This window comes from Sorex fumeus, unplaced genomic scaffold (assembly GCF_029834395.1).
Source record: "Sorex fumeus unplaced genomic scaffold, SorFum_2.1 ptg000002l, whole genome shotgun sequence".
NCBI lineage: Eukaryota > Metazoa > Chordata > Mammalia > Eulipotyphla > Soricidae > Sorex > Sorex fumeus.
In genome coordinates, this window is record NW_026606059.1 from 31,804,357 (window position 1) to 31,829,710 (window position 25,354).

General features: G+C 37.0%; 1 protein-coding gene across 10 annotated transcripts in view; it reads right to left on the reverse strand.

The window, feature by feature from the left end:
• The window catches only part of CSPP1 (centrosome and spindle pole associated protein 1), a 110,048-nt gene that overhangs the window by 68,489 nt on the left and 16,205 nt on the right, over nucleotides 1-25,354 (reverse strand). For 2 of the 10 annotated variants that reach the window (XM_056110391.1, XM_056110379.1), the window contains exons 4-9: nucleotides 19,916-20,019; nucleotides 19,211-19,234; nucleotides 14,508-14,588; nucleotides 13,532-13,630; nucleotides 11,748-12,187; nucleotides 393-491 (exon numbers count right to left, since the gene is read on the reverse strand). In XM_056110391.1, coding sequence (XP_055966366.1) covers nucleotides 393-491; nucleotides 11,748-12,187; nucleotides 13,532-13,630; nucleotides 14,508-14,588; nucleotides 19,211-19,234; nucleotides 19,916-20,019 — 847 coding nt within the window. The remainder of the gene's footprint in view (nucleotides 1-392; nucleotides 492-11,747; nucleotides 12,188-13,531; nucleotides 13,631-14,507; nucleotides 14,589-19,210; nucleotides 19,235-19,915; nucleotides 20,020-25,354) is intronic. The other 8 variants (XM_056110400.1, XM_056110385.1, XM_056110425.1 and 5 more) reach the window with 5 other exon arrangements.

The window sequence follows — 25,354 nt, forward strand, 5'->3', positions numbered from 1 at the left end:
GATTGAGCCGAGTACCACGGAATGTGGCCCAAAAAACAAAAGCTTCCTCTTCAAAATAATTTTGGAACCTGAGAGCGCAGGGATTAAGGCATTTGCCAACCTCAGTTTGAATTGCTTGTCCCATGCAAGGTTCCCTAAGTACCACCAGGGGTCATTCCTGAGCACAGAATCGAGTAGTAATCCTGAAACTCAGCAGGTGTGGCCCCCAAAACCAACAAAAAAGAATATTGCAGCTTACTATAAATTGACATTTAACACACCCTCTGCCTTTTGATTTAATGCCTTTCTCACCAGTAAGACTAACACTACACCTTTGTACTTTTATAAGAAGTCGCCTTTAAGCAGCTGCTCTTTCAGTGCAGTGAACGGTTGAATTATATTATGTACTGTACCTTTCATTTCCAGCTGATGAGATTCGTATGTTTAACTGTTCTGTGACATCACCATCATGCTCCATACGAGGCACATTTCCCCGTCTGTTCCGTAACATCCTTAAAAACATTTCAGCTTATAAAGTTCATTCCACATACAGTGGAATATACAGTCTTATATTTCTTTGGTATTTGATTTTGAAAATATTACAAGAAAAAAAGTCCTATAATGAAATTTTACTGTAAACACATTCAAAAATTCAAATAAAATCTGATTCAGGAATAATCCTGTTAATAAAACACTAATGTTTAGATTTAACAATCTTTAAGCAAGAGGAGATAATTGTAAGTCATCATTTTCTTATTCAGATAATATTTATTGAATACCTATTATGTATCAAATAGGCACTAGGTTCACAGAAATGCTCCCTGCATTCATGAAGATTACAAATTTCAAAATGAAATCATTTTTAAATAAAATTCATATACTCTGGGAATTACTACATGTATAAGCCCCTTTCAATTCATAATGTAACAGTGGTCTTACCATTAAAGCAAATGTAGCAAGTCAGAACATTTACTAACACTGTAAATTACATGAAAAAATAAATATTAGCAACAGGAAATTAGAAAGTAGGCTGATACATTGGTAAAAGATGATTTGTTCACTTTACTAAGAGGTTACAACAACAAAATTAGAATTTACAAATTTTCTTCTCAAAAATTCTTTCAATAATTTTTAAAATATTTTTTCCATTTGGCAAAGATTGACTTCATTAATTTAACGTCTCATATCAAAGAATATACAAGATTATACCAACATACATAAGCATACATGAAAACCAGCATCTTGTAAAACATTTCTCTTTTCATTTTTATTAGATTAGCAAGCTATATATTGTCTTTTTTAGAGAATCAATTTAAAGAAACATAGTAGTTGATGTATTATTCAGTATTTTAGGTAAATTTCATTATCATATTAAGAAGCAATTCGTGTTTGTTTCTGTTTGGAGACCACACATGACAATGCTCGAGAGCAACCCACAGCTCTGTATTTTGGGGTATGCTCCCAGCAGAGCTCAGAAAACCATGTGGTAAGGAGTTGCTCACAAGTCCAAGAAGCAAAAATTGGAAAGCCATAATCAGAATTTATCACAACACAATTATAAAATATAAAATATAAAAATATAGATTTTTATATCTAATGTCTACATACTCAAATTTCTCTTTTGAACTCATATGTCAATTTAATGTCTCCCATTGAATATCTACCACGTAAAGATCAGGCAAGGGCTGGAGAAATAGTACAGCAAGTAGCGCGGTTAACTTGCACATGGTTGATCCAGACTCACTCCTTAGCATCCCATACAGTCCTCCAAACACCACCAGGAGTGATCCTCAGGTAACCAGTGAGCCAGAAGTAACCCTGAGCATCACTGGATGTGGCCCACAATCAAACAAAGAGCAGGTAAATATAAAATCAAATTCAAATTTGTAATAATCCCAAGCAACCAGATTTGGTTATATTGGATGTATAGAAACACACAAATGCAGAAAAGAATAGGGTTGGTATGAGATTGTCTATCCTTAGAAAGACCAGTTTACAATACAAGATTGGTCATTACCTGGTACTAAGGAAAACATTTTAAAAGTTCCCCACCATAACCCTCATAAGAGCCTCCTAAGAGTGGCTCAATGTTGCCTAAACTATTTGCATTAACAACAGTTTATGATAAACATCTACTTAAACATGTACTTTCCTTCATGGAATACTGAATTTGGTACATGCAAATAAAGAATGCCTTGATGATCATCCCTCTCCCCGCCCCCACCCCCCTCCCCATCCCCATAAAAGTCCTGAGTCCTGTCGTGGGCACTCCTCAAATACACTGTCACTGTCCTCCCGTTGTTCACCGATTTGCTTGAGAGGGCCCAGTAACGTCTCCATCACGAGATTTTGTTGTTACTGTGTTTGGTATATCGAATACATCACGGGGAGCTTGCCAGGCTTTGCCGTGCGGGCGAGATACTCTCGGTAGCTTGCCAGGCTCTCCGAGAGGGGCGGAGAAATAGAACTCAGGTCAGCCATGTTGGCTGCGTGTAATGCTAACGCCCTATCCACTGTGTTATCGTTTCAGCCCTAGCACTCTGGACTCTGAATCCTCAAAGACAATATTTCACATATAAGTCACTACCGGACAAATTAACAATATCCTAAAGGTCTCCAGTTGGGAGGACTCTTAGGAGTCTGTGCCTGGTTCCTTTAGATTTTGTTCCATGGTTCTTGTTTCTTTGCTGATTTTGCTTTGTGTCCTTTCATTATGAATCATAGCTATGAGTATAACTGTATCACTGTATCACTGTCATCCCATTATTCATCAATTTGCTCAAGCAGGCACCAGTAACATCTCCATTCATCCCAGCCCTGAGATTTTAGCAGCCCCTCCTTACTCATCCTTCCCAAGAGTGCCTTACTGGAGGATCTTCCAGGGTCAGGGGAATGAGACCCGTTATTGTTACTGTTTTTGGTATATCAAATACACCACAGGGAGCTTGCCAGGTTCTGCCGTGTGGGCGATTACTCTTGATAGCTTGCTGGGCTCTCCAAGAGGAATGGAGAATGTATATAAGAGAATACAAGCAAGTATGTTAAAACCAAACACACGTGTGCTGCTTTAGGTACATCAGTGGTGTACTAATGAGATATAGACAGACAGACAGATAATCCTGTTAATTTTCCTAGCTAATCAGCAAACCTGACCTGAGGGTGGGTCTTTGAAACTCACAACACAAAATACAAAAGTAAATTTGTTTATATGACAAAGTCCTGCTTATGCCAATGAAAAGTTTCTACATACTAAAAATTGGGGCTGGAGCGATAGCACAGCGGTTAGGGCGTTCGCCTTACACGCGGCCAACATGGCCGACCCGAGTTCGATTCCTCCGCCCCTCTCGGAGAGCCTGGCAAGCTACCGAGAGTATTCGATATGCCAGACACAGTAACAACAAAGTCTCCAATGGAGACGTTACTGGGCCCGCTCGAGCAAATCGACGATCAACGGGAGGGCCTTTACCTTTACCTTTATACTAAAAATTAAAGTCACAATTTTTTTATTGTTTTTGTTTTGGGGCCAGACCCAGTGGTACTCGGGGATTACTCCTGGCAGTGAGTTGAGGGACCACTCCTGGCAAAGCTCAGGAGACCACATAGGATGCTAGGTATTGAGTCTGGGTCAGTCGCGTGCAAGACAAGTGCCCTACCTGCAATACTATCACTCAGTTCGAGTTACAAATTTTTTAAACATAATGGGGAAATCCCAAAATTAGTCATTTGGGAGGGTACTTTGGACCATAACCAGTGGTCCTCAAGGATCAAACTGGGTCAGCTGCATGCCAGGCAAGCAAAGCACCTTAATTCCGATACTATCTCACAGCCCTACAAAATTAGAATATTTTAAAATATAAAATTCTTAAATTTAACAAGAGCTTGTGGTTTCTGCATTTTCAGTTAGGTTGGCTAAAGGCAACATTTGGACTTCAAAGTCTATCTTATCTTTATACATTTATATGCCAAAGTAGGGCTGGAGCGATAGCACAGAGGGTAGGGCATTTGCCTTGCATGCAGCCAACATGGCCGACCCAAGTTCGATTCCTCCACCCCTCTCAGAGAGCCTGGCAAGCTACCAAGAGTATCTCGCCCGCAGAGCAAAGCCTGGCAAGCTACCCAGGACGTATTCAATATGCCAAACACAGTAACAACTCTCACAGTGTTACTGGGCCCGCTGGAGCAAATCGATGAACAACGGGGGGACAGTGATACAGTGATGCCAAAGTATACTGTGCTCAAAGTACCTACACTTAAAAAAAAAATTTTATGAGCTCTTCTGTATATATAATTTTAATAAAGTTAATAAAACCACAAAGGATTTTCTTCAAAGTTCATTCTAAATTAAAGAAACTGTAAAGTGATGCTACTTAGAGGAAGGAGGAAAGAATGAGAAGGAGGGAAGGAGAAAAAATTTATGTATAAGGTCAATTTCTATGCGAAATTCAAGAAAACCTATTTCTAAAATCAAAAAATTTTCTAATGAATAGCCCATGTGAACAATGATTTGAGGTACATCCTTCCAGTGAAGAAATAAATTTATTTAACAAAATCACCCAAAATTTTACTGTTGCTGAAAATTATAACAAAATCTGGATAAATATTCAAAAGGGCAAAATAAAACAGAAGTTTCCCCTATTATTCAAGAGTAGTTTTCCTATTTGGTATTTATTTTTTTAAATCTAGAACACTAAGAATTGTTCCACATAAATAAAACAGTACAACATTCCCAGGTCCACAGAACAATGCAACAAATAATTTAGAAGAATATCAAATAGAAAAATCTATTTAAAATAGCAAAGGAAATATGTATTTTATAAACAAAATCTTAAAATAGCTTTTATGAAGTGACTAATGACTGTTTACTTTGTTAAATCAAGAAAAACTTACTGACAGAGTTTCCATAAAAAGATTTTGCTACTACCCAGGTATGCGGGACCCATAATTGAGATCTCCATGCTCGCTCAGAATAGGACTGAGTCTCCTCCCCAGAGCGCCCCAGTTTTCCAGTAGCTTGGCAGTCACACCCACAAAATGACGTTTCCCCCAACCTACCCCCATCCATATAATTTCGTCAAAACAGCCAAGATCCAAAGACTATGAAATAAAGCTCCTGGAAGAGAGCAACACAGAACATCCTACAGTGCGCGGTCACAACCTCTTACACTCTAACCCACTAATGTACCAAAAGTAGCACACAAATGAATTTAACATATATGTTTATAATTGGCTCCAGGAAGAAATACAACAATCTTCACACACTTTCCTCTGATGGTGGGAAGAAGGTACACAGTGGTGGGACTGGTGTTTGAATATTATCTGTAATGAACTATTGTCAACAACCTTATAAAAATAAAATAAAATAAATTATTACTAAGATCTGAACACAAAAACAAAAATTAGAAAGGAACCTGACAAAATATGAAGCCAAATTAAAGTTTGGAAAGTTAGTCACCTTATTTTTTTCTAAAAATATGCATATATCTGTACAGGACTATATTCATTTACTAATTTTCTTCTGTATTTCTAAAAATTTCATATTTAGTGACTCCAAACAATTCCTTTTTTGTTCAACTTATCAACTTTTAAAGCAGTTTTCTTTTGTCTGTTTTATTTGGGTGGTTGGCCTGCCAGGTCAGGGTTTACTCCTATACTCAGGGGTCACTCTGGGAAGTGATAGGGGACCTTAGGTAGTGTCAGAGGTCAAAGGGTCAGCATCATACAAGGCAATTTACCTCTGCACTATCTCTCTGGCCCGTTACAGCAGTCTTAAATTTTATAAATCTTAACTGAAGCAAATGGAAGTACTTTCTGAATAAAAAATAGCATCAGTAATGGTTTTATTCCTGCTATCTCTCTCTTCAATTCCCTCAACAATAAGCAGCCACTGATAGACAGCAATATTCAGAAATAATGAATTCACTAAGTGTCTACAAATAACCTCGCTCCAATCAAAGGACACAGATTATAAACCACTGCTTCCCTGAGAAGTCCCTTCTGTTTATCTATGGCTTCAGAACCAAACCAGATTAAAAACATCACTCTAACTCAAAAATAATCTATTAAATACTGTGACTTTAAGTTCCTGGCTAGTGAATAAAAAGCTAAGATGTCATAATATTAAAAACATGTATATGTTAATAAGGATTTTTTTTCACTCAATATCATTGAAGACATCAATTTAATCAGCTCTACTTACTTAGATCCAAATGTCAATGCCAAGAGAAATAATTATAGCATGGAGGTCAAATTTAACCTAAAATCAATTTATATTTACCTGGAAAAATAATCATCATTTTCTTACAAAAAAAAATAAATAAAGGAGGCAAGATGTTTAAAACAACAAGTTTCCTCTGTTTATTTAAATACAAATGAACAACTCCTAAATGATAAGAAAAAACTCCTTCTTTAATAAACAAAAAGTCAAAAAAATTTATTATCTTTATGCTATTAAGAATAAAGTATCTTTTGTGAGAGCAGTTGGAATGGACCACTGTGACAATGATAGTTGGAAATGATCACTCTGGAATGAGTACTGGAAGTAGGTAAACAGATATACATAATAACCTTTCAGTACCTGTATTACAAACCACAATGCCCAGAAGGAAAAGAGAGTAAGAAAGAAAGAGTAAGATAAAGGAAGAAAGAAGTAAAGTGCCTGCCATAGGAGGCAGCTGTGAGGAGGGTGGGGAGTGGTTGGCAGACAAGAAACTGGGGGTACTGGTGGTGGGAGACATACACTAGAGAAGGGACAGATGTTGGGATATTGTATGACTGATACCCAGTCATGAACAAGTTTGTAACTGCTTATCTTCTGGTGCACTGTAGCACTGTCCTCCCGTTGTTCATCAATTTGCTCTAGTGGGCACCAGTAATGTCTCCATTGTGAGACTTGTTGTTACTGTGTTTGGCATATCAAATACACCACGGGGAGGCCAGGCTCTGCTGTGCAGGCAGGATACTCTTTGGTAGCGTGCAGGGCTCTCCGAGAGGGATGGAGGAATCAAACCCAGGTCAGCCATGTGCAAGGCAAACACCCTACCCGCTGTGCTATCGCTCCAGCCCATCTCCTGGTGATTCAATTAAAATAAAATAAAACTGACAATATGTCTCAAAACCATATAAAAAAAGAATAAAGTATTTTAAAATAAAATAGTTACATTTGTTGGTGATATTCATGCAGCTAACAGAGAAAGAAACAATCTTCTGCCTACATAAAAGAATTAATGTAATTCTTACTAATGGTTACATCACTGTGTTTTCCTATCAAGCATTTCACCAATGCTGAGTCCCAAACGGCACCACAGCACCAGAGATCCCTCTGGGCCCCATACTGAGCCAATTTCACCTGGGGACCCCAGATGGAGCAGGTGCAGTCTCCCCGCCTTCTCCAGAGGGAATCCCAGCACCCAAGAGTTCCCATAAGCAAGACCTAGGTATACGGGTACCAGGACTAAATCTCCAGGCCACAGTTCCTCCCTGGCTCCCCGCCCGCTCTGAGGCCTAGCTGTCACGCCCAGAAGCTTCCATAGGGCACTATCATGGCGCACCAACAGCCCTGGTCCAGAGACTCCCAACTGAATCCCAAAATGGACTAGTGCCCTACAAAGATGTTTCTGGAATCCAACCATCCACAATCTAGGATCCCAGAAGTACGCCATGTGAACTCTCATGATACTGAAAATGAGCAATGGAAGATAAATTATCCAGCATCTGCCCCTGGCAGGCAGGCTTGAATGGTGGTGGGAAAATTTGAGCAATATATAAAGCAATATATATAGAGAGAGAGTACTGGGGAAATTGTCTGCCATAGAGCAGGATGAGGACTGGGATGGGGGGTGGATACTGGGGACATTGGCGGTGGGAAATTTGCACTGGTGGAGGATGGCTATTCAATCATTGTATGGCTGAATCTCAAACATGAAAGCTTTGTAACTGTATCTCACAGTGATTCAATAAAATTTTTTAAAAAAGAGAAAAAAAAGAATTTCTCCAATATGAATTTCTCCAACATGAATTTCTCCAGCGTGAATTTCTCTGTGAATGGATTCATTGGATTCTAGGGATATTCCCAGTGATCTCAAAACTTATTTAACCAACCTTTTTTAGAAAAAAAAAATTACTCAGCATCCCATTGGAAATCTACTTTAAGTGAAAAAAAAAAAAAACTGTGCCAAACTGTACCCAACTGTACCCCTGAATCATTCCAGTGACATCCTCTATCCCAGAGATAAGAGGCGGTATCATCCACTCCGGGAAGCACTGATAATAAAAGTTCAAAGAAAAATGCAAAGCTGTTAACTGTTACCATTTTCCAGTTAATTACCAAATTTTATTTTTACTTTAATTCAATAGTAATGTTAATCAATACTCTTTAAAGGAAGAGAATGATAAAATAGCCATCCCAAAGAAAAATAAAAATTACCAAAAGATTAAAATTACTACAAAATTATAACTCATGTTATATAAATCATTTTACTTCAGGTACATCTTTAAATATTAAGTACACATACTTCTTAAAATGTTCTATACTAGTAAGTAAAAGAATCATTCTAACATGGTTAACATACAAGACTGTGATTTACTAAGTGTTATTTCATAATTTTATAAAATGACTAGTAAGATTATAAAACAAGCAAATATGAAGTTAAATGGAAATGCTCACTGCACTAATCACATAAAAGATAGCATCTTAATGCTAAACACTTTTTACTCATCAACATTTGTTATAAGGTAAAACATAAGAATATTCTACAGCTAAAGTTAATAAATATAAAATTACAGTGACTATATTTAAAAAAGCCCCAAATTATTAGGATACTAAAATATTACATTTAACAAGTTTACTTAAAAATTTTACTCAAGTTAGCAAATATGTATGTTGATAGTATGATAAAAAAATTTTATATTTTAAGATAAATAATAATGATTAAATATAAATAAATCACATACTCAGAACAAACTGTCAAGCAAAGTGGTAACCAAGTTAACTACTTAAAGTCACTTTCAGGGACCAGGGATATAGGTCAGAGGTATATAGGCCTCATATGTATGAAGCTCTAGGCTTGATGCTAGCAATCAAAAATATGCATATACACACATACATATACAATAAAACATTACCAATGAAATAATAAGTTTAGAAAAGTAAATTATCTCTAGGCTTCAGTTCCTATATGAAGTGGGAGAAAAATTTCATTAATAAATATATTATGATACATGTGAAAGTTTTTAAATTAATAAATAAGACCAAAAATGTGACACTCAAAAATAATTAACAATCAAAGCTAAAATTTATCACATGACTGCTGCAAGACAAAAAAGAACAAGGGGAAACTTATTGATGAAGAAAAACTAACTTTGTACATCTCATAATCATAATTCTTATATCAAGAATTTGGGTTAAGATTAGAGTATATTAAGAATAAAGGGTTAGCACAACAGACTATATGACACATTTCATTAGTTTCAGAACTTTCACCAAAAGATACATTTCATTAGTTTCAAATATTTGACCAGTCGTTTTTTCCACTCTGCCAACTAAGTAAAATAACTACTGTAAAAAAAGTTATTTTGCTAGAAATTAAAAAATCTATAAATGTGAAATCCAACTTTACCTCAATTGAGGTAATCATTAATGAAAAACCCTACTAATCTAGATAAATGAGTTCATGCATTAACAAAATGGAAGCACCATATTTTAATAATTTATTTTTATTAATTTTTTCATTTCTGGGCCACACCTGATGATGCTCAGGAGCTTCTTCTGGCTCAGTGCTTGGGAGTCACTTGAAAAGAGCCACGGTCCCAGTAATGTAACCAGCCTGCCTGCAAAGCATGTGCTCCAGCCCACTGAGCTATCTTTCAAGTTTAGTGACAGTTGGAAGAAATACTTTCAAAATTTTAAAATGTATAATTGAAATTATTCCAACTCAACTTCATGCTTAATCTTTTTTTTTCATTTTTTACCAATATCAGCAATCCAATCAAGGGCCACACACTTGAGAGATACGTGCTCCATCTCCACAGAACTACATCTCCTAATCCTATTCTATTCTTAAAATATGACTTGGGAAAAATTACATAGAAATATTTTATTTTGTTTATGTAATACATAAAAAAAGTCCTCAAATAATTAGGATAAAACACATTTGATAGTCCTTCTATTAAAATTACTAAAGTTTAATTATAAAAATAATAGAATATTTTAGAAATAAAAAACAATCATCACAACGAACGTCTTGAAATTCGACTTAAAAGCTGTAAATGATATATATTATACTCTTAAAGGCACAAAATTTTTTAAATGTACAACGGCAGAACAAGAGTTCAAAATTTTTTGCAGTTCCACAATTGACAGTTTAATTAGGGCAGCTTTCAACTTCCTTCAACATGATTAGTAGCATTTTCTTAAGTATAAACAATATGGTTTGTATCAGAAAGACTACAATTACCACTGCAAAATTCTAGTTACTTATTCAAATTACTTAAATCAGAGTGAATATTAAAAGAGGGTGGGCATAATATAATATCCAAAAAAAAAAAAAAGATAAAAGACCTGTAAAGGCTATGCTTATTACTAATCAACAGTACTCAGTGTAGAATATTTTTCATCAAAATTTTCTAAAATATTAAAAAAACTTTTAATACAGGTGTCAGTATTTAAAATTTAGATGTAAGCCTCTGTGTAACAAGTCAATGACAAATATGAAATAGATATTTTCTTTTTTTTTTTTTTGCTTTTTGGGTCACACCCAGCGATACAAAGAGGTTACTCCTGGCTCTGCACTCAGGAATCACCCCTGGCGGTGCTCAGGGGACCACATGGGATGCTGGGAATCGAACCCGGGTTGGCTGCATGCAAGGCAAACACCCTACCACCTGCTGTGCTATTGCTCCAGGCCCTGAAACAGATATTTTCATGCACAAATCTAAAAGATTAAAATACAGAAAGTTATAAGCACTAATAGACTGTTCCAAAACAACCCCATTGTATCAGTTAAGAAATAACAGTTTCACAAAAACCATCATCCAGAACTGAAAAGGATCAGGAAATTTCCAAAATACTTCAATAAATGCTTAATATCCCAAAGCAAATGAATGTGTTAATAAGTATATTTAGAGTATAGAAACCTTAAAAGTAAAATATCATTTAATGTATTTTATAATATCCTTATTTTTCCTCTTTAACATCAGAGATTGAGACAACGATCAACCTGGTTTTTACGTGAAGTTATTGATGCGGAGTAATTTTTCCCTTGCTCCCTTAGGGTCACTATGATTCTGAAACAACCTTGGTTTCTTGCTTCACAGATTTTATTGAACATTACTGATGGCATGAATTTAAACTATACACCTGAACCACTTCTATGCTACAGCTCAAATCTTCAGTAAAGTTTTTTGTTTGTTTTCATTCTACCTACTTCCAAAGTTGAGACATAGCAGCTATTTTTTTTTCCTCCGCCATAGCAGCTATTTTTTCTGTCCCTCTCTGGGAAATTTTATTTCTCATTTAATTTTACATAAAGGTTGTAGAATATCAATATGTAAATTTTAGTATAATGGGATCTCCTTCTCCCATCTTGAGTTTTTCTTTGTTCTCGCAGGGGCACCAAAAATGAAAAGGGAAAAAGAAAATGGTAAACCTTAAAACTGAGAACAACCCAAATTTAATCAAATACATAACTCAAAACTTTCTTCCTAATATAACAATAAAAAGTAACAACATAAATATTAAGCTATATAAAGATAATAAATAAAGTTATAAATACCTGTCATTTGGATACATTTTCAAAAATCTTCTATCAAAATCACTTTCAAATCTAAACCTCTCGTCCATTTCTTCACTTACTTCAGGATCTTTGTCTGGTCTGTAATACTGTCTATCAAAAGCATGATCCTCATTCAGCCTATATGATCTTCTAGTTGAAGCATCAGTCTTGCTGGCAAATCTCTGATGTTTTCTATTGGAAATGCCCTGATCTTCATTAGATTTTTTACTGATTCTTCTATTCCTTAATTCAATTTCATCATCTAGTTGTCGATACCGGTCCTCCTCTATTCGTCTTTGGTTTAGAAGCTCTTCATATTCCTCTGAAGGAATTATAACCTCTCTCCTAGGACCCTCCAAATTTTCAAAAGATGTCTTTATTTGTGAAGATAGATCAGGCTTAACTTGACTATTAGGCTTTTTATTTCTTTGATTCTTGGACTGTTCAATTAAAGATAAAGAAGAAATAGTGAGATCATACATCTTAAAATTAACTAAACCCTCAAGTGATATTTAGTATATCACCTCAATTCTTATGATTAATCACCTATAAAAAATATTTTACCTTATAAAATAACCATAAGGAAGTGTTATCACTCAATAAAACCCATTATCAAATACAGTCAACTGCAATGTGTACAGTGACGATAAAGAAAGACAGTAAGCTAAAGGAAAATTCACATCCCAGAAAATACCAGACATGTTTTGGCAGTTTTATATCGCTTCAAAATATTTCAGATTAAATTCTTTCTAATACAAAGAATATAGAAGTGGTTAAAATGTTTCTATTTATTTCAATAATCTTTATGTCTGAAAATATATATATACTTTCAATATTTAAAAAATGTCACTTCAGGGCTAGCGCTAGTACAGTGGTTAAGGTGCCTGCCTTGTATGCAGCCAACACCTGTTTGATTCCTATTATCATATGGTGGCTGGAGCAATAACACAGCAGGTAGGGCATTTGCCTTGCACGTAGTCGACCTGGGTTCGATTCCTCCACCCCTCTTAGAGAGCCTGGCAAGCTACCAAGATTATCTCACCCACATAGCAAAGCCTGGCAAGCTACCCGTGACGTATTCGATATGCCAAAAACACTAACAACAAAGTCTCACAATTTGTTGTAAGACGTTACTGGTGCCTGCTCGAGCAAATAGATGAACAACAGGAAGACAGTGTTACAATCAATCAAATATGGTCCCCCAAGTACCACCACTGAGTGTCCTGTATGCAGCCAACACCTGTTTGATTCCCATTATCATATATGGTCCCCAAAGTACCACTGTTGAGTGCCCCTGGGCAATGTCCAGGAGTAGTCCCCTGAGTATCACTACATACGGCTCCAAAACCAAACATAAAAATAAACCTCCCACATAAAGTTAATGTTAAATAAGCAAAGCAAGTTCTTCAATGAGATAAAGTCATTTACAACAAGATACTTAAGTGTACTAGATTTGATTTTGTGCTTAATTTTTAAAATATTTACGTAAAAACTGTCTAATGTGACATGTCTAATACAGATAGCACAGCGGGTAGGGCGTTCGCCTTACAAGCGGTCAACGTGGCCGACCCGAGTTCGATCCCTCCGCCCCTCTCGGAGAGCCCGGCAAGCTACCGAGAGTATTCGATATGCCAGACACAGTAACAACAAAGTCTCCAATGGAGACGTTACTGGGCCCGCTCGAGCAAATCGACGATCAACGGGAGGGCCTTTACTTACTTACTTACTTAAGTACACAATACGCAGGCTTTAGTTTTAAAGATTACTTTAAAGGTAAAACCTACCTCAATAGTCTTCTCTATATCTCTGAATTTTTCAATGGTTTCTTCCTTACCCCTGAGAAATTGGTTGTATTCTTTGTTGCGTTCAAGTTTCAACCTTTCCTTAAAACACAAATCATAAGGCAATGTGAATTTCAACTTCAGAAAAAGGTATATACCTTAATGTCAAATTAGACTCATACAGAAATCATATTTAAATTTAAGCTTTATTATTTCAGAAATAATAGAAGACATGTAAAGAGGTCAAAGACCATCAATGTGTGATTTATCACATTACAATATGCATCACTACATTCTCAGATCCAGATCAATAAATGAGGTCCCTAATGGATGGAACCTACTTCACTTGTGAAGAATCTTCGTTCACAAGTTATATAGCCTAAGTCAGGACTAGTTAAACATTTTCTTTTCACTGTGACCACTTTTCATCCAAGAAATGCAACTTGGGCAAAATACTGCAAGAAACACCTCAACTTCATTGTATTTGACTGTGAATTAACTTTTGATCATTGTGTGAACAGAAACATTTTATCATGTGGCCCCACATTCATTAATAGGCTCATGACACACCTTTAAGATGCTAGTGCTTATCTCGAAAAAAGTATGTACATGTTTTGCAAAACAACAGAAACACACATTCAAGTAACTCTAGATCCTTACCCTACATACGAAGCTTAGGATATCTCATCTACTCTTCATATATGTCAAAGATTATTACTTTGAAACAGAACATATACTCAACATCTCAGAAACCAATACTGAAAAGACTGAATTCCAAATATTTGATAATCAACATATCATAAATGTAATATTCAAAAAGAAATTTAACAGCACAATTTATAGACTACACAAAACTTTGAAGAATTCAAATATGGAAAATAATATTATCTTCTACTTTCATTTAGAGCCGAAACATGTTTTAGTCATGACTTTGATGTCTCATACTATCGCTATTCATTATAATTTTCTATACACATACCTTGGCAGATAATCTTTCATCAATAGGAAGAGAAACTCCCAAAGTAGACGGATCTATTTCACTCGTGGATAGAAAATTTTTCTGTACATATTAAGAAAATATATTACTAATTGTTTTCATAAAATATTTTACAAGTATGTCTTCACATTCTACATTTTACACAATTACAATAAGCAGAGCAAAAGAATGAGATGGATAACAGAAAATGACAACTCCAGAGACCATACAAAAAATAATTAGAAAATGATCATTTTCTTTCAATAAACATCTCCCTAAAGAGAAGAATAAGCCTTAATTTTCATTTGCAATACATAACTATCTATTGCTGCTAGATGACGCACACAATGCCTAACTTTTCTGTACTGATACTTAGCAATCTACATAATCTGGAGCAAGTAACTTAAATTCTCTGCTTGGCTTCCTGGTCTGTGAAGTAAGGATAATTCCATATACATCACTGGGTTAATTAGTATTAAGACGATTTGTACTTATTAATATTTCCATCTCCATATCTTCTTTTTGTTGAGGGATAGGGGAGTTTCTGGGCCACACCTGGTGATTCTCAGGGCTTACTCCTGGTTGTGTGCTCAGGGAAGACCATATGTGGTACCTGGGATCAAACCAGGATTGGCCATGTACCAGGATTGGTACATGTACAAGGAAAGTACCTTACCCACTGTACTACTGGCTCCCAACCTTTTAGTTATTCTTAAATAAGTAATTATTGACCATCTAATGCCTTCCAGGTAGTTACTTTTTTTGGTGGTAGGGAGTCAAAGCATCATTTCCCTATACTCAAAAGATTTACAATTCAGTTGGGGAAATAATCATGTATATAAATAACTACAATATAATAATGTATAAAAATGTAACACTATGGAAACAAGTGACTAATATGAACTAAATGACTAATAGTTTCAGTCTAAGGTTATGAATTTAAGTTTACTAATTTAGTAACTTAATTTATGTTATAAATGTAAACTTGTATTCTCATGGTGAATTAAAAATAAAAAATAAATTTTAAAAAGTAAGTTTATTTGTGAAGGGAAAACATATGCCACAACTATATCTCCATACACCTAAGACTACAAAAAACCTAATCACTGCGTAGCATATATGCACCTGAAAAAAGATAACCTATCCTCTCAGATTTCACAGGATAATTCCCTTCTCCCAAAACAAGTCCAGGATCAAGTTTGAAGTTATCAATAAAATGGAAAATTTAAATCATAATAACAATACTGAGATTTTTTAAAAAATTTTAATCCTGGGCTGGAGCAATAGCACAGCAGGTAGGGCGTTTGCCTTGCACGCAGCCAACATGGCCAACACAGATTCGATTCCCAGCATCCCATATGGTCCCCCGAGCACCGCCAGGAGTGATTCCTGAGTGCATGAGCCAGGAGTAACCCCTGAGCATCGCCGGGTGTGACCCAAAAAGCAAAAAAAAAAAAAAAAATTTTAATCCTACTCACTTGTTCATCTATTCAATAAATACTGAGGGTCTACTATGTCCCAAACTGATACATTTGGGACTTATCAATGAAGAAAACATACAAAATACCTGCATTCCCAAAACTTATATTCAAGCAAGGGAAACTGAAGTAGTAAATATAGTGAAGAGTAACTACATAGCAGATTACCAACAAAACAAAAAGGAAAAAAAACCAAAAACCCAACCAAACAAAAAGAAGTCTAAAGAATAGGGTACCAAAGTAAGAAAAATGGAATTATGGAGCTTCCTTTCCCTTTGGATATATTCAACATGAGGTATCAATATAATTATATTCCTAAGTGAAAATGTCAGATAGGCAGCTAAATTTTTATTTTACTGAGTTCAGGAGAGAGGTAGCACTGTAGCACTATTCTCCCGTTGTTCATCAATTTGCTCAAGCAAGCCCAATAACGTCTCCATTGTGAGACTTGTTGTTACTGTGTTTGGCATATCGAATACGTCACGGGTAGCTTGCCAGGCTTTGCTGCGCGGGCGAGATACTCTCGGTAGCTTGCCGGGCTTTCCAAGAGGGGCAGAGGAATTTAACCCAGCTCGGCCGGGGCGGTGGCTTGCAAAGCAAATGCCCTACCACTGTGCTATGGCTCCAGACCAGGAGAGAGGTAAAAATATCAAGCTGAAAGTCTCCGAGAAAATGTCAATCTTGCATTCTTATAATGTGAAGTGTCCTATTCTAAAAACACAGGAAAGATAGTGGCTTTACTTTTTAATGGCTTTTCTTTGCAAACTCTTTTTAATTTTAGGCACTTCAACATCGAGAAGCCACAATAAATCTAGAGACTGGAACCTAGAAAGTGTCCTTATTGCAGGAGTCAATAAAACCATTGCAGCCACTATATTCTACATAATTTCCATTTTCCATTGCTTTTTATTTCCATTTCCATCTTCTAATACCAACACCAAACTGTCTTTCATATTAACAAGTACCACTTCTCTAAAACTATATCAATGATAATACAACACTAAAATTCCTTCGAGTGTCTCTGAATTTAAATACTTGATCTTCTTGTTACAGCAGCAATTTCTTTTTCCCATCTTATTTTATTTAGTTTTATTTTTTAGATTTTTGGGCCACAGCAAGCTGTACTCAAAATATTCCTGGCTCTGTGCTCAGGAGTGGCCCCTAAAGGTGTTCAGATCATATACAGTGCTGGTAATCAAACTAGTGCCAGTCATATTCAAGGCAAGTCTTATTTCCTGTACTATCTCTATGGCACAGCAATTGCTTCCTTTACTTCCTACTAATATGTGTTTTGAATTCTCCCCCTACGATTTATAAATAAATGGGAAAATGGTTCATATAAAAGGGACATCTCACTCCATAAGAAACATTAGGGGGATGGGAGCACACTGAGGTCCAAGACCAGGGAATAATTAAAGAAGGATGAGTAATAAAACAAGAAAGAGGAAGAGAAGAGAGTCTGAATTTTTATCCTGCAGGCAGATAAATGGAAATTGAAGTATTTACACACAGTAAGAAATAGAATCATTCTGGAAAGTATCATGTAAAACACACTGAAAATTACCATAGTGGAAGGAGCTCTGTTTAATATCTGCAACATTTAGTTAGGACAGGAAGATAAAAGACTCGAATATGCAGAACTAACTGTTCTGAAATACAGTTTTCAAGTTCCTCACAGATTGCTTAAAGAGGTAAAGTATTCACCACTTCCTATCACACATAGCAAGTTAAAAATCTGCTTTCCAATCTGACCCTCTCCTATATCTATTAACTTTATTATTTCTTACTCTCAAAAAGAATCTGTCCTAACCCAGCCAAGCTGGTACACCTGATACGGTGAAACAAATGTATCAGGCTGTTAAACTGGGAAACCTAATATACAAAGTAGAAATCTACCTATTATCCAATCCTTCTTCATTACAAATTCTCCATATGTAACTTGCCCTCTTTAATATCGACCTTGGATATTGAAGTGGACCACTACAATATCCCAATCCTATTTCACCTTTACAAAATAGCACCTATCATGGGCCTAGAAATTACAGTGGATAAAGAAAGGCCTTGCACGCAGTCAATCCAAGTTCCCCAAACCACATGTGGTTCCTTGAGCCCAGCTCCAGGTAATCCTTGAGTGCAGAACCAGGAGTAAGCTCTGCATGTGGTCCAAAAAAGAAAAAAAATACACCATTTCTGATCATTTTGTTTTTGTCTTTAGGTCACACCCAGCAGTGCTCAGAGCTCATTCCTGGCTCTGCACTCAGGGTTCACTCCTGTAAGGGGCTTGGGGATCAAAACCAGGATGATAGCATAAAAGGCAAGTGTCCTACCCACTGTATGTCTCTCCAACCCCCCTTTTCTGATCATTTTATCCTCCTTGTTAGAATTATCATTTCTTAAATGTTTATGGATGCTAGCACCACATGAAATTCTAAGCTCTTTAACACAAGATTCAGACATAATACATCTTCAAAAGTGATTTTAAAGTGTTAGTTGAATGATAAATGGCTGTATAAGATAATTTTTGAAGGAAGTTTAATGAAAGTAGAAAGCTGTCCCTCTTTGGAGCCCAAGAAAGCTCAATGGTCATAGATGTGTTCAAGGTCCTTGGCACTAAATGCCCTGCTTCCACAGGCACAATCAAGGTTTCCCTGTGGTTTCCAGCACCTCGGGGCTGAGCAAGATGCCATCACTGAACCAAACATTGAGCGATCCAGCCTGGTTTGCTGAGTATGGCAAGAGTAGCCCATACAGACCCTGAGCACTTTTTGGGAGACCTCACCCCCCAAAAAAGAGAAAAAAAAACAACATTCACAAAAGTAATCCTCAAGTTTTGGTACAAAGATATTGAGCAATTCAAATAGTGACAATAAATCATTTAAACACATCTCAATATTTTACTACTACGTTAATTCTAATGTGATTAATGTAATTTAAAGAAGAAAACATGGCATGCTGAAAAATGAATTTAAAAATAGCAACATAATGTTTATTGAGGCATAAAAAAACAACAAAAACAAATGCAATGCAGGAATTAAAGACTGGATTATAGCTATAAAAATTATAATATAAATTCATTTTGCAAAAAAAAACAGATATAAAATAAAAGTATTCAAAAGCTTCAAGATCACAAATAAAACCATTTTTTATATTGGATTGAGAGCAACAATTAATTATTACAAGCTACTAGATCTAAAAAACAAAGCTAAAAGAGAAGGCAGGCAACCCTACCTTTCTTTTTGCTTGTGCAATTCCCTAAAGTCAAGGGGAAAAAACTGTTGATAAAATGTATTCAAAATTCTTTCTCTTCATGTATAAATCATAATAAACAAGAGACCATTAAATATTTAAAATAAGCGTAAAGTAGTAAAGAGCTAAAGATGAGCTTGGGATGTAATGCATGATTATTTAAAATCATAATTATGTAAAATAATTTTTAAGCACTAAAGCAATACTTTATTAAATCATAAGTCAAATATTTCAAAGGTTAAATAATTAATGAAACTTTTATTGGCTAGGCTCATAAGAAAATAATTAGCATATGTAAGTCCACATATGTCATTTTAATGTATGTCAGAGGGAACAGACTACTAAGTCATAACTGAGCTACATTACATTATAATAAATTTACAGAAAACACGAACGACCAGAATTTATAATCTCATTTAAAATTAAATCCCAAAGAGAAAAAGTAAAATTTAAATAAAGAACTCCCGCCAAAAAAAAAAAATCAACATGAAATTTAAACTCCCTGCCCTACTCTAGTTGAGTCTGTAATATTCCAAGCCACTATGTCTAAAAAACATATTTTCTAATATTCCATTTCTAGATAAAACTGAAAATCTAAAACTTAATATAACTAAACCATAGGAAAACAAATTTAAAATTCAATTATTCAATTCTCATGCATAACATCCAACTAATACATTTAATTACCTGAGTAAGATAACGTCTATAATCTTGCCGCAGTTCTTCTTTTAATTTATGTTTCTTCTGCTCATAGTCTTCTCCAAGTGGTAAACTTAATCCATAATTGATTCCTAGAAAGAAAACAAATTCTTATTAATGTAGCTTATTCGCAAACTAACCGTGGTTGTGAGTACATGCATATATGAGTGTGTGCAAGAAAAATCTCCAACTTCAATTTTAATTCAATTCCTATAACAAAGCACAATGAGAAGGAGCATGCTCATGTTAGTTCTGAGACCTGAAGCTGGCTATTTTCGACATTATTTAAATTTTTCATAAGGAAAGGAGGTAATAAAGAGGTTAAGGTCCTTGTCTTGCATGCAGCTGACACCATTTGATCCCCAGCACCACATGGTCGCCCCCAAGCACCACCAAGAGTAAAGTCTGAGCACAGCTCTGGGAGTAGCTCCCAGCATCACTCGATATGGCGCCCCAAAGCCTCACCATTTCAAAAAATGTTTCTCAGTGGGCCTGGGGATGACATCTCAGCAGCAGAGTATGATATGTTTGCTATGTAAACATGAGTCTAGTGAAGTTGTCAGAATTTGATCCCTGGGACTATCTTATTGGACTAAGTATGATCCCAGAAGCTCTGCTCTTAGGGATCTCTGGTATACCACAATCAAGGATATGAAAACAACAAAAAAATGTGTGGAGAAACTGTAACTGAGTATTGTTAGCACTATAGTCAAGTATACAATCCCTGGTTAGCATACAATTAAAACTGAGGCGCACCACAACTAAATGCACACAACCCCCAATCATCTCAAATACAAAAAAAAAAGGAATTTTTTTTAAAGTTTCTATGGGTAATGGCAATATAATACAAAATAATGCCTCTACCCAACCTGTCCTCCTACACAAATAACTATCATTACCATTACTTTTTTGTCTCTAGGATTTTTTCCCAATAGTAAAATATTTCTGAAGTATCACTTCATACTGATGTTAAGTACATAATAATTAATTTTTCCATCATAAATTTGATTGTGAGCCATCATACAATCAAAATTAACTCTTTACCCATTCCTACCATTACTTATCCTTTCTCTCTGGTATCACAATGTTTCTCAGAATCTATGAGTTATTTTTTATACTTTGCCAGTTTATTTATACTTGACATAAGTGAAAAGCTTATAATAAATTGACTTTCACGTCTTCTCCAGATGGAATCCCAGTGACCATGAGCTTCTACAAGCATGGCTCTGGCATGCGGGTACCAGAACTATTTTCCAAACTGCAACAGGGCCACCCCAGCTCCCAGGCAACCTCTGATTCCGGAAGTCATGCCCACAACCTGCCCACAGCGCCATCTTACAGCACACTGCAGCAAAGAAAAAAACCGGCTGGAGGGCTCCACAACTCCCGGAGAATTCTATGGGCATTTCCTGATATGCAAAGTGATCAATGGAAAATAAATGATCTACCATTTGTTCCTGAAAAATAGGCTTGAATGGTGATGGGAAAATCTGAGCGAAATATAATGCCCAGGGGCTGGAGCGATAGCACAGCGGGTAGGGTATTTGCCTTGCACGCGGCTGACCTGAGTTTGATTCCCAGCATCCCATATGGTCCCCCAGCACCACCAGGAGTAATTCCTGAGTGAAGAGCCAGGAGTAACCCCTGTGTATCGCCGGGTGTGACCAAAAAGGCAAAAAAAAAAAAAAAAGAAATGCCCAATCAAAATGCATCTGGACTGTGTATTTAACTATGGTGCTATGCCACCCTGGGAGGGGAAGGGTGTCTGTCCCTCCGCCTGTTCCCCTTTGCAGCTGCGGTATGGTGGCCTGCATCTTTTAGAGCCTAATGAACAGACAGGTATGAGACTACACTGACGAGGCACGTGCAGTTTCATGGGGTGGGGGGTGGAATCAGTCATGCTCCCCGCCATGACAATGCTCCACGTTGCCACCCTCAAACTCCTCCTCCAGCTTCTGACCGACCATGAACCCAGAGACACAAACACCACTCTCGGACCCCAGGGGCTCCTGGTAGTAATCCCTCTAGGTTTATTACTAAAATATCAGAAATCCAAATTCACGTGGCCACTACTGTGGCCACACGACATCATATGCTCTTCATAATCAGCAATAAAAAACAAATTATCTAATGATGTCTCTGTGGCAGATCTGAAAGGTGGGGAAAATTCCAAATAACAATGTTGGGTCTTTTGTCATAATATTGAATGTGATCAACGTAGAGAGAGAGAATAAAGTGGAAATCTGCCATACAGGCAGGGGATAGGTGGGAGGGGGGTATACTGGGTTCTTGGTGGTGGAAAATGTACACTGGTGAAGGGACGGGTGTTTGATCATTGTATGACCGACCGAGACTTGAACTGAAAGGCTTTGTGACTTGTTCTCACGGTGATTCAATCACTGTAACTGTCACTGTCCTCCCGTTGTTCATCGATTTGCTAGAGCAGGCCCAGTAATATCTCCATTGTACAACTGTTACTGTATTTGGCATATCGAATACATCACGAGTAGCTTGCCAGGCTTTGCTGTGTGAGCAAGATACTCTCGGTAGCTTGCCGGGCTCTCCGAGAGGGGCAGAGGAATCGAATTCGGGTCGGCCATGTTGGTGGCTTGCAAGGCAAACACCCTGCTAGCTGTGCTATTGCTCCAGCCTGGTGATTCAATAAATAATTAATTTAAAAAATTTAAAAAATAAAATAAAAACAAAACTCTGAGAAGGGCCAAAAAAACAAAAGTAATAATAATTGACTTTCACTTTTTCACTTTTTCCCTTAGCAAAAACTATGTTGTCTGGAGATTTCCCCCCATGTTTCCCACATTTCCGGCAACTCGGCAGTCACACCCACAAGCCACCTCTGGCTGGCCCCAGATAAACTCATCAATGACCATGATCCAGAGACTCATTGTCCTTCTCTTTAGGAAGAGAGCATAGCACAACACTGCCACAGTCATACTGCCTCGACCCCGTGCCAAGCTGTTTCACTCGAGGTGCCCCCAAGGGGGGTAGATGAGGTCCCAAGGGACCCAGCCCTGGAAGCCAAAAACCTCCAGAACTCAAGCTCCACCATACTTCTGGTCACTCTCCACATGCTCGGGCCAAGTCTTACCCATACTCATGAATAAATCTATCCCTGGACATCTCACACTTCACACCACTCATACTCCAAAAGTAGCACACCACATTTGATGGGGCTTAAAGTAGAAGGCAACCTATCTTAGAGGGAAATATATTTTTACGGATATAGATATAAGCACACAAGGCTCAACCTTTTTTTTTCCTTTTTGGGTCACACCCAGCGATGCACAGGGATTACTCCTGGCTCTGCACTCAGGAATTACCCCTGGCGGTGCTCAGGGGACCATATGGGATGCTGGGAATCAAACCCGGGTCAGCCACATGCAACACAAACACCCTACATACAGTGCTATCACCCCAGTCCCAAGGTTCAACCTTTAACAACATGTTCGTGATCTTTTTTAGAAGGACTTAATGGCTTTTGGGTGAAATACGATCTTCACACACTCTCCTCTAAGGAAAGTTTTTTGGAGCATTTTCACTGGTTTATTCATAACAAACAATACAAAATAAATTATTTCGGTTCCGCTTTGGGAAAGGGGTTGAGCTTCTGGATAGAAACATCCACATATGGTGGTTGGAAAGTATAATGGTGGGATTGGTGTTCGAATAATAAATGTAATCAAATATTGTGAACTACTTTATAAAATTATAATAAAAGTAAAATTTAAAAAAAGAGGCAAGATCACTCCAGCAAACGTTTAAGTCTGATAGATCTGAACTCAGTTGCTACCAAAGTCACCCTAGTGGTTTTCAGAGACCCTGAAAGGATCATGTAGTGTGACTCAAGGACTACTAGGGCTATACCTGGCAAGACTGAGATGCCACACAGTGCCAAGGATGGAATTTGGGATTCTACCAGTTATGGCATAGCCCTATCCCCTAGAACCTACAAGCTTCAATATCTTTGATTAAAAAAAACTCCTTATACCCCTTCATTTCTTATTTTTTTGGTTTTCTATTATTCACTTACAGAATCTTGTTATTTTCCTCATAGTTATTATCCATGGTCTAGAGAGATAGTACAGGAGTTAAGGTGATTGATTTCCAAGTTGAACTCCCGGAATGGCACTGCATACGAACCCTGAGCATCACCAGAAATGATCCTTATGGCCCAAAACTCCCAAAAATAAATGTGTTACGTTCTAGGCATCCTCCTTTGATCCTACTTTGTTCATCATTAAGTTTGATTCTGGGGCTTGAGGGGTGTGGCTTAATGGTGGAGGTGTAAAAACAGGAGGGATGGGTTTCATTTTCCACACTATATTTGCTAAAAGTGCTGCGATTTTATATCAGGTCACAGCACTGAATCTTGGCTGCCCATGTGGAACTTTCCTTTATGAAAAAATACATTAGAGCTCTAAATAGTTGCATGTCCCCAGAGTCTCCAAAGCCTTTCCTTTCTTAAATCACAGCCAATGCACCCTCGGAACTTTCTCTGCAGAGCACTAGCTGTAGGGTGCATTTCCCATGGTTTAGACTTGCATTTCTCACCAGGGTCTCCTGTGGGTCTTCCAGATGGTACAATGGAACCACAAGTATGGAGAAGAGGGGGCACAGAATGAAAATTAGGGGACAATTGATAAGACAGGGAGACCATAGGAAGGAAAAAACAGAAGGGGACCATGGGTGAGAAAAGGCTGAGAAACCCTGGAGTGGCTTAGACTACTGTGGCATATCACTGAAGACAGATCTTTATTATACAGGGAGAAAATTCAGCCTGCCATGCTGACTGTAAAATTGCCAGAGCTGAGAGTCATGTAATAGTACTTTGTTTCAGGCATCCACCTACTTAGTGAAGAAGCTCACAAAAATCCTGGGAGCTTGAGTAACCACGCCCAAAGTTCTTTATCTCCCCACTTGGTCTATAGTTCATGCTTCTTTGGATTTTCATCTCATCAAAGTTTGGCTGGAGTGCCAACCTACCTCTCCATAAGCACATAACATTATGTGCTTCTGGTCACTCTTTGTTGCTGTTGTTGCTGCTGTTTTGCTACTGTTTTGTTTTGTTTTTTGGTGGGGGCTAGGGGAAATATTACTTAGGGCTTATTCCTGGCTCTGAAATCAGGAATCACTCCTGGCAAGCTAGGGTGACTATATGTGGTACTAGGGATCAAAAATTAGGTGCATAGGTTGATCAAAGGTCCTTTGATCATGAAATAACATAAGGTGCATGAGATATATAGTTGGTTTGAGGGTGTTGAGGGAATCTTTCCCCTATATTCTATATTACAATATTTGATGATTTATTCATTCAGTTTTTTGTAAAAAGATACTTATATACTATGATATGTCTTTATAAGTGTGTGATTTCCTCTTAAGACAGACATTTCTGCATTTGTCTTGTTTTAT